This window comes from Rhopalosiphum padi, chromosome 3 (assembly GCF_020882245.1).
Source record: "Rhopalosiphum padi isolate XX-2018 chromosome 3, ASM2088224v1, whole genome shotgun sequence".
Taxonomy (NCBI): Eukaryota; Metazoa; Arthropoda; class Insecta; order Hemiptera; family Aphididae; genus Rhopalosiphum; species Rhopalosiphum padi.
The window spans coordinates 69,152,167-69,162,606 of NC_083599.1; the positions used below are offsets into that span (position 1 = coordinate 69,152,167).

The 10,440-nt window shown below is 25.8% G+C and overlaps 1 protein-coding gene across 1 annotated transcript; it reads right to left on the bottom strand.

Moving 5' to 3' along the window:
• Window positions 1-432: 432 nt before the first annotated feature.
• On the bottom strand, window positions 433-5,254 carry LOC132925498 (small ubiquitin-related modifier 3-like). Its single transcript, XM_060989890.1, has 4 exons — window positions 5,244-5,254; window positions 4,924-4,966; window positions 2,476-2,592; window positions 433-705 (listed from the first exon to the last, which is right to left on the bottom strand). Exons 1-4 carry the CDS (start codon window positions 5,252-5,254, stop codon window positions 577-579), a joined length of 300 nt encoding a protein of 99 aa, XP_060845873.1. The 3' UTR covers window positions 433-576.
• Between the last annotated feature and the right edge of the window lie 5,186 nt (window positions 5,255-10,440).

Below are 10,440 nucleotides of genomic sequence, written 5' to 3' on the forward strand. Positions count from 1 at the left end.
TGGACAGAATATACACAAAACATACATATTTTATTTCACATTTTTTTTTGTTAGCAGATTAATAAGTTGTAGGTCTGTTGCTTTCTTAGTTTTACATAGGTAGCTTTTACCAATACTGGTACATTACAGTAGTTATTAATATTATTGTAATTTATAATATAATATTACACAATTACACACAGCACATAAGTGTATGAAGATAAAAAAAAAATTATCTATGCTTTAATAGTTATCATTTTTATAATTGGTTTTCATAAATTAAATCTAAAAAAAAACTGAGGAAATCACTTGAGCATATAAGTGTAGGTACACCTATGTTGAGTAAAAAAATAAAAATAAATAGGCGTAGAGTGATCCTAGTTATTGAATAAGGTGACTGTAATGATTATTCAATTTTAATTTAATGATAAATCATTGACTGTGACACATTAGTTTCAAATTTATATAGTAGTTTTATTTCAAGTAACATATGGTACAAATTTATTAACAATCTTATATCTACATTTCTTAAAATACAAAAATAGTGTACAGAAAGTAGTCGTGCTTCAATAATCACAATACTATTATAACAGCATTTTAACCTCCAGTCTGCTGTTGGAACACTTCTATGATATCACCTTCTTTAAGCTTTAAAGAAGCTGGAGTATCAATTGTATTAACCGGTTGTCCATCAAATCGAAATCTTACCGAGTTATACGCAATACCCTGAAATGTTCAATTTTGAATATATTAAAAATATGTTTTAATTATTAATGTAAACAAACCAGCACATAAACTTAATTAATACTAGCCATATAAACATTAACATTTACAATCATAATAACAAAATGTTTTTAAACATGAAACTTCATCATTAATTTACATCATATACAAACAATTTTTTGTGTATTAGTACATAATTTAAAAGAACGCCACACCCGCATTGTCATAATATTAGTGAATAGACATATTATTAAACTTAACTCTGATATTTTGATTTTAAATTAAGTTATAAGTATGTAAAATATTACAATAAATTTAAAATAATAAAAAGAACTATTTTAACAAAACACAGACAATGTTGTTACCTTTAATAATATGTCGATCATAGCTAATATTAAACCAACAAAATTAAATGTTAACTACTAAATGTAAATTTTCCATAGACTTTTTAGCTGTTACAATGTTATACATTTGTCAACTATTAATTGTGCTTACATAAAAATGTAGATGTGGGATTCTTACTTCTCTTAAAATCAAATAAGATATGCAAACAATTTAATTCATACCAACAAATTATTATTCTGAACAGAGCAAATAACTTTAATCATTTTGGGTTATATAACTGTTTTTAATTAAACAGAAAATAAATAAGTGTTCAAATTAATGTTTAATAATTTAATTTTAATTATAAATAAAATAATATTATGATTATCTTTAAACAATCTGATATAATTATATTTTATATACAAATATACAATACATACAAAAAGGTATTAAAAATAGGTTCAAAATAATTTAATAGACCTACTTAAACACAAATTAATTTAATAAGAGTCTACTTTTTTCACTATTTATTGGAAATTTTGATCTGTAGCAAGTGAAATTGTTTTATGTATTTAACATGGCTAAAATAATTTCCAGTGTGCTAACAACTAACAGTTGAATGATATTATAATTAGGCTACAAGATACATACTCATGACCAGAGTTGGGAAAATTATCTATATCAGTGGTTTAGTGGGATTAGTGGTTGGCAATCGGCCAATTTATATCATTTTTTTAAAGGTTTAGATAGTATTTTTTTTTATAGTAAATAATTTAAAAATGTAAAATTTCTATTTTTATCCGGCATGCAAACTCTTTTTAATTTGTGAATGTGGCCCGAAAGTTCAAAAAGGTTGCTGACCACTGATCTAGATAATTATTCAAATAAAATATTATTTGAATGCATTTTTTTAAATTATTAAAATAATTTGAAAATATGATTATTTGAATAAAATATTATTCGAATGATTTTTTTAATATTTATTTCAACAAAAATGTATTTAAATAATTTTTAAACATAATGCGAATATAAAATACTAATGTATATTAGAATTATTTACTTTATAGTTTCTTCTTTAGTTATTTCTATACTTATTTAATTTATAGTATTTTTCTACTTATTCTAAATAAAAGAAGATTTACAATCGTGAATACAATGTACAATGCCAACTATTGTTTTTTAATAAGTAAATGTATTAATTACCAAAATACCAACCATATGTTAACTAAGTTAAAATGACTGAAAATAATTTGAATAACTATGATTGAAAATTAGTCAAATATTTTTTTTATTTGAATAATTCCTAAGTGAATTCTCAATTAAATATATCCCATACACAAGTAGTTTTTAAATTAAAATATTTTGAGGTGATTTAATCTTAAATTTAGTCAGTGGAACTATAACTGTTACAATTGGAATAAAATACTTTTTAATAATATTTATACTTACAGTATTTTCACAGTACGCACTCATCATCTTACTTAGTTGGGTTATTTTTCCTATTTTAAATTGCATAACTCTATTATCTTGTCCAAGAACTTTTAATGTTATTTGTTCTGAAGGTACCTAAATACAATAAATATTTTAAATTATTAATTGGGGTTTAAAAATGAACAAAATTACATTTTGTACCAATATAATTCATAATCAAACATTCTAATTTAGCCTATAGATTTTATGAATGTTAAACAATACAAACATAATGTCAAGACACTGTATTGCACACAATATATAATTGATTTGTATGAATCAGATGATTATGAACTAATAAAATCTACTTGTCGTTAAAAGCTAGTTGACTTATCGTGCTAAATAAAATCAATGTAAATGATAATAATTTTCAACTGTATACAGGTAGGTCGATGATGGTTGTAAATTTCAGGTCTATAGATGACTATCACCACTTTTAGGGCTATAAACATAATGACTTTCAATAAGACAAGACGCCATGGTACTAAATAATCATAATTTTTTTATACTATTTAACATATATGAAATAAACAAGCGTTCACAAGAATCAAATAGAACATGTTGACAAGCCGGGTAGAATCCAACGCCATGAAATACTAAATTTTAAGACGGAAATGCGGCGAGAATAACGACTGATGAAGCAGAAGGTAACAAAGTATCCGTCGTTGGCGTGTGTTAGGCATGAACACATGTCGTATACGGTAAGCAACAAACACAATCGGTCGTTTGGTCTTGTTATCCGACAAGCATTACGAATAACAGCAAAACACGTGCTATTTTTCCGCGAATATTTGTAATTACTTACTAATGAATACATGGTTACTTTTGGCTAATTTTCAATTAAACAAAACGGTGACACAACAATGAAATCTAGGTAGTAAATTTGCCGATAAAAAAGCAGACAGCACCGTAAACAGAGACGTTAAACACTGACGCCAAACGACTGAGAGGAGCAACAATATGAATATAAGGGTAGTATCAAACTATCCAGTTCAGGTAAAAAACCTAACGGAAATACTGGATAGTAGACTGGTCCATAATTCAATCGATAGTGTATATGCTAATGCATTAAAACCTTGCTTCCTTTGTTAGGTTGGTACCACCACTGAAACAACACAAAGCCAACGCGGGAAGCGGGAAAGGGAACAAATAATATCACTAACCAATAATAATAATAATAGCCGCATTGGCATAATTCCATTTAATTTCAGCAGGTGCCAACAGACGAGGCTCCACCCCCTCCCTCTAAAAACATATTATCATACATATTATATTTTTTGTTATTAAGTTTTTTGAAAAGTATGGCTTAGTCCCCACAACCAACTTTAGGAGTCCCCCTGGGTGAAAAGCATAAACATAACATAACATAACATAACAAAAACAATTCACTCAGAAACTTTATCAAACAATTCATTAAAACAATAAAATGGAATTATATTTAAATATTTTTATAGAATTTTGATTTTTGAGTTCAGTTTATTTCAGCAGGTGCAAACGGATATCTTTGCACCTGCTATATATTGCCAGGGGGAGCAAGTGCACCGTCGCGCTCCCCCGTATCTACACCACTATATAATAGGTTTAACCCTAAACTGATATCATCGGGTAAAAATTGTCCCGATGAATATACATTCAAATATGTTTGAATTTTCAACATCTTAAACATGAAAAACTTATGGGGGGATTTTCAAAATGTTTAAACTTAAACGCTTGAACGTTAATATCTTGAACCAACGTTTGCAATTATTTATTTATTTTCAATATAAGTATATTAAAAATAAAATGGTATGTAGACTGATATAGTATACATGGTTTAATAAAATTACTTAGCCCCCAGATTTATAGTAGAAATATTTCAATTAATATTAATAATTAAATCTTTTTAATTTCAATTATCAGACATGGCAAGACACTAAAGCTTCGAGTGCTTCGACTAAATGCTTTTAAGCTGCTGAAATGTCAGCATTTGTGCATAGGGGAACTAGTGGAGGACCACCCACTTAGAGATTACAATCCCGGGATTCCGGGATATTTAGCTATTAATCCCGAGATTCCGGGATTATCCCGAAATTTAGTAAAAAAAAATTTAAGATAATTATGCAAACAAATTTTATTTTAATTAATTAAATTAATTTTAATTTCCATGGATTGAAAAAATGTTATTATCAGGGCTCGGGACTTAAAGCACTTAAAATCTTTAAAATAAACGCTTAAAAAGCACTCAAATAAGCATTTAAAAAACTTAAATTTGAGTAAAAATATTTAATTAACTTGAGTTAATTTTCTAACATTTATAAAATAGGTTATTACTTTATATGTACAATTAATCCATAATGATAATAAAAAAAAACATATAACAATAGATATATGAGAGTAATAAAAATAAATACAAAATAAAGCTACTTTTCTTTAGAAAATTCAATTTACTTTTTTGTTTCTTAGGGAACGTAGGATATGCCGCCAGTTTAATCTTTAAGAAGAATATCATCCTCATCATCAGAATGTGAAGGGTAATATTGTTCTAATGATCTTTTTGATTTAACTTTTAATCTTTGTCCATGTCCTCTTTCTTCGATTTCTGAATGAAGGTTATTTGAATTTTTGTTTAATTTATACATCAGTTTTAATCCATATTCATACTTGTCTATAAATATAAATATTAAATTTATTTTTATTTATAGCATTCATATTAGATTGCATATAAATTAATAAATTACCTATATTTTCTTCTATAACGTCAATCTTACATGTTTTCCATTTATCTTAATCGGGGATTTACATTATCTTTGCATATTTTTTAATTGTAGATATTTTAAAATCCAGTGGATACCAACAATTAAATTTATTGATCAGTCAATCATTAGGTATTAAATCTGGACTTTTTTCATCTGCATCATCTTCATTATCGCATAATGATATTAAACACCACATTCTGACAATGAATTAGCCATAAACATACAATTTAATAAATTATTTATCTAAAAGGGAAATATAAAGAATAATAGCTATTATAGATAATTAGTTAGACTTCAATGCAAGTAGATTTAACTTTTGTGTTATAACAAAACCTAACCTTCAATACATTATTTTTAAACATAAAATAATAAATTATACACACAATAATTGCTACATACACATTCTGAAAACTATCTAAAAATACCCCCAAACACATTCTGGTAAAGTAAGACGTTATGTTATGCCAAATGCAGTAAAATTACTTAGTAAAGCGACATATGTGTTATAATAAACTGTAAATCATTTTATTTATTATTAAAGAAAATAGTAAACCAATAGTTATATACGTTACTTTGGTTATAAATACTTATAGTACATTAAACCATATTTATTTGGATTAAAATTGTATACATTTTATATGATACTAGTAGGAAAAATATTTTAGAATTTATACTTAATAATTTTATACTAAAGAAAAAAAATGTTATTTACTTAATTTTTATTTTATTTCACAATTATTTTGTTTTATTTTAATAATAATAAATTTTTTAATAATTTAGAATAAAAAATCAATTGCACACACTCAAACATTAATCATTTTGTGTAACTACATTTAGTAGTTCAGGTTAATTTCTCTTATATCACCAAAATAAAGTTTAATAATTTAACTTGGCTGGAAAAAAATAAATTTATTATTATTAATAATGTATTTAGCTCTAATAAAATATAATGAATAGGTATTAAATTAAATAAAATTAGATATATTTAATAATAATTTAGATATAAAGTAATTATTTATATGAGTGTAATAAAGGAAATACAACAAATACATTTTTGTGAGAAAAAAATACATATTTCTAAAAAATTTTGAGTAAGATACGCATTTCTGATAACTTTTCGACTTCAAATACTCCAATAGACAAACTTTCACATGGAATAGAATAAAAATTTTTTTTTTTTTTTAGATACATTCTACCAACGATTACACAACTGTTTATGACTTAATAAAAAATAATAATATCACCAGAAGATGAGCCACAACAATTATCAGAAGAACAAATTTTGATTTTAAAATCATTAAACTGTAAAGTGGGGTATTGTGGATTAATACATTTAAGAACCAAAGGACCATTGCAATGCATTTTTGAGCAAATAGGGTATTTTTGAAAAGTTTGAGAATTGTTTATTGAATTTACTGTTAACAATTCAACCATTCTATTTCCTATTTGCCCTAATGGTTTATTTTTCACTCTTGTCATTCTTTTTATTTTTTGAAGGTAATTCTCATAGGGAAACACTGATATAGTATCCAATGTTAGCATAGGAATTATTGGTGCAAAATAGTCAGTGTCATCGACTAGATGAATCAAATTGTGAAAGTTATAAGTGATAAAACTTGCATGATATAAAATCATAAATGACTGCACAAAATGTCTTAATAATTCTCTCGAATAATCTCTTAATCTACAGTCTTGAATTCTGGTTTGATTTAACTAAATAAATATAGCTACATTTAATGTCATAAAACTGTTGTTAATTTCTTGGTCTAAAATGCCTTTTGAAGCAACTGGACCAAGATAGAGTAAAAATGTCTGATACTCTATAGCTTTCCATCTTAAGAGATACTTTAACTCCCTTGATTTTCTTGCAAATTCTACTGGTAACCTTGAACTGCACATAAAATCTGAGATACTCTGAATTTGTAGCCGCGATAGATTAAAAGGTAAATCTCCATCATACCAAGTTAAGAGCATGGTCCGCATCATTCCCAAGTATACCAAATGCATTATGTCAATAATGATTGAATGTACAAAATCAATTCCCGGTATTTTTACTAAATATGTATTAACTAATCGATAATTTGGATCTACCCAAATAATAAAATCATCCATGGACATAGCTAGGATTTAAATCACGGGGGGGACAGTGGCGTAGCCAACTTTAAATTATTAAAACCCAATATTTATAAGATATTATAAGAAATATAATTTAATTTGAAGTGCGAGGGGAGGGCACTTGCCCCCTCCCGTCCCACTACCGGTACGCCCATGAAATCATCACTTGTTCTAGTAGGACAATTAAGATCACTAAAAAGGCGCTTATTATTAAGAGTAGTACCTTGAACGGTACACCTGGTACAAGACTAGTATCCACCATGACCTTCAATGCCCAATATATACTTTTTAGCAGGTGCATCACAAACAAAACCGAGAATTTTAACTAACACTTTTGTGCTATTAGCAGTTATAAAACCTTTTTCTGACAATTCAATGGTTTCCAATACAAATAAATTAAAAAAATCATCCATTTCCTTAGGTTTTTGAAAACCATAATATAGTCTAATAGGAAAAACTATTTTTTGAAGTTCAGGGACATTAACAATTGAAACCAATATAAGAATTGCTTGGCCAAGAGAACTTTTATATAATGGAAGTCCGTCAATGTTTATTAATAAATGTAGTTCATTTACATGATAATCAAATGATGAGTTTATGATCTAGCGTTTTAATTGACCAAACCAAAATGAATATAATGTCCTGGTTCAACTGTTTTTTTTTTCAAAAACTATATATGTTTTTAGTAATTTTCTTGAATCTGAAGGTAAAGCATAACTTATACTTTAGAAAAAGGTTTGGGCATCCTAAAATAAAAGATAATGCCCGACACAAATTGAATATTGAAAAAAAATATATGATCTTATTAGAAATAAATAAAAAAAAACTATAAATTAAGTAATTAGTTAGGTAACTATTTAAAATAATAATATTTGATTGTCCATTCAAATTAATTTAAAAAATGTTTTTAATGGTTGTTTACACTTAATTTAAAATACAATTTGACTAAACTTGAGTTCTTTAGTATTATAAAAACTATATAACTATATTAAAACTATCAACTCTAAGTATTTAAAGTAAATAGTATCTAATACTAGACAATTCAATTCCATAATCCCTATTGTGGAAATCTATTTATCTATGGTATAAACATGCAAATATATTTAAAAATATATTAATGTATAAGATTCAAAATATTATAGGTATAGGTACTGTTATTTATTATTTAACTATTAAAAAGTGCACATATTTCTTACCTATACCTAATATAATGAATCTATTATAGGTAAAAAATAAATATATTTTGTTTTTATTATGTACCTAATTAAAAATTAATTTTGTATTTTAAATATAATATTATATAATACTTATACCTATTTTGATCACCTCTGTTTTAACTATGAAATATAATTTATTTACCTACCTATGTGGTTAAATAGTAGCAATGTAAATGTAGAAACCAGTTTTTAATTCCAAACATATATTTACCAAAATTCTAAAATATTAAAAGCCTAAAAACATGACAAGTACCTATATCCCAATGCTTAATTATTTAACAACTAATAGATAGTAATAAACACAAGACACTAGTATTGTTGTAACATTGGTTAGAAAAAAAAAAATATTTTCAAATAGGTATATTAGATTATAAATTAAGAGGATGCCACACTGAATGTGTTGTTTCCGCATTACAAACAGTGCCGTAGAAACCGTGGTGCGGCACGTTTCAATTTCTAATATGGGGCCCATATTCAAATAAAATAATATAAGAATTAAGAACCTATACTAATAACAATTTTTTTTTATAAGATCATAATATTATATGCATTAGTATTACTGTATTAGTAATAACATTGAATTTAAATAATATTTATAATTAATGGTAATAATATAATGATAATGCCGTTAGTACTTTGTTATTTTTGTCGGTTAATAGTATAGAATAGATGATGTATTACTGTGTTGCAATTTGATAAATAATGTTAATACACGATTTCTTGTTATCATTGCAACTAAAAATAGAATTATTGGGAAAATGATTTTGTGCATTATTATCGGCTCGATACTGTCCATGGTATATTGGACACGGGTTAGATTTATCAGGAATTCTAGAAAATGTTGTTTTACCTATTATAAAACTTTTATGTATAGCATTAGCATTATTCATTGATACCACATTAATAATTGTTCATTCGCATAGTTGTTATTTGTTTACACGTTTGTCAATTTTCACGTTTTATTTAAAATTCTTACTTTTATCATTTACTTATGTCATCCGTTTATAAAAAAACACCTTTGTGGTAGTGAAAAACGAAGAGAAAATCAAGAAAAAATATCAAAATTGCCAATTTAATTTTTTTTGTTCAACTTTTTCGGCTGATTTTGATAAAGGTAAGTACTGTTAAGTAATATAGAGACAGTTAATAAGTTAGATCTTAGATAGGTTATTAAGATTAATAAGTGGGTATCTTTATTTTTATTCTTAACATGTGAAAAGTGGATATTTAATTTGAAGTGTTGTATTAGTCTATTATACAAGTACGATGTACTAGGTACCTACTCAATAATCATGCTAGTTAGTCAATACAAAATATAAAAAAATACTTGATACATCACATTTATTTTATGTTTAAACTCATAACTCATTACCTATTGATTAAGTACCATAGTATTATATTAATTATTAATAATCACAATCATATCTCTAAGTAGGTAGGTACATATTATATTTAATTTGAATTTCTTTATATCAATATGTATTTATCGAATAATTTCAATTTTTGAAGGTATTAATAATTAATTTGATCATGTTTTACAAACATTACTGAATAATAAAGAAAATTATACCTATCAAGTACTTGAGCCCAACCATACAAAATGAATTAATTGGAATTTAGGGATCAAGTTTGCTAGAAATAATTTGTGACAAAATCAAGCAATGTTCTTGTTTTGCAATTATCATGAACTCCACTCAATTATTTGAATTTAACTATTTTTACCGATAATTGATACAGCTTTAGCACAGTTACATAATAGATTTACTGGGTTAAATGAAGTGATGAATACATTTGAGTTTCTTAACCCATCAAAATTAAAAATTTCCGAGGAATCAAGCATAATCAAGTACTTGTATGATTTTGTATTAAAATACAAA

Coding starts and splice junctions, on each gene's coding strand:
- LOC132925498 (XM_060989890.1), bottom strand. Junction 2,593..4,923: donor GTTCCCTAAGAAACAAAAAA/GTAAATTGAATT, acceptor TATTGTATTTAG/GTACCTTCAGAACAAATAAC. Junction 706..2,475: donor GTGCGTACTGTGAAAATACT/GTAAGTATAAAT, acceptor TGAACATTTCAG/GGTATTGCGTATAACTCGGT.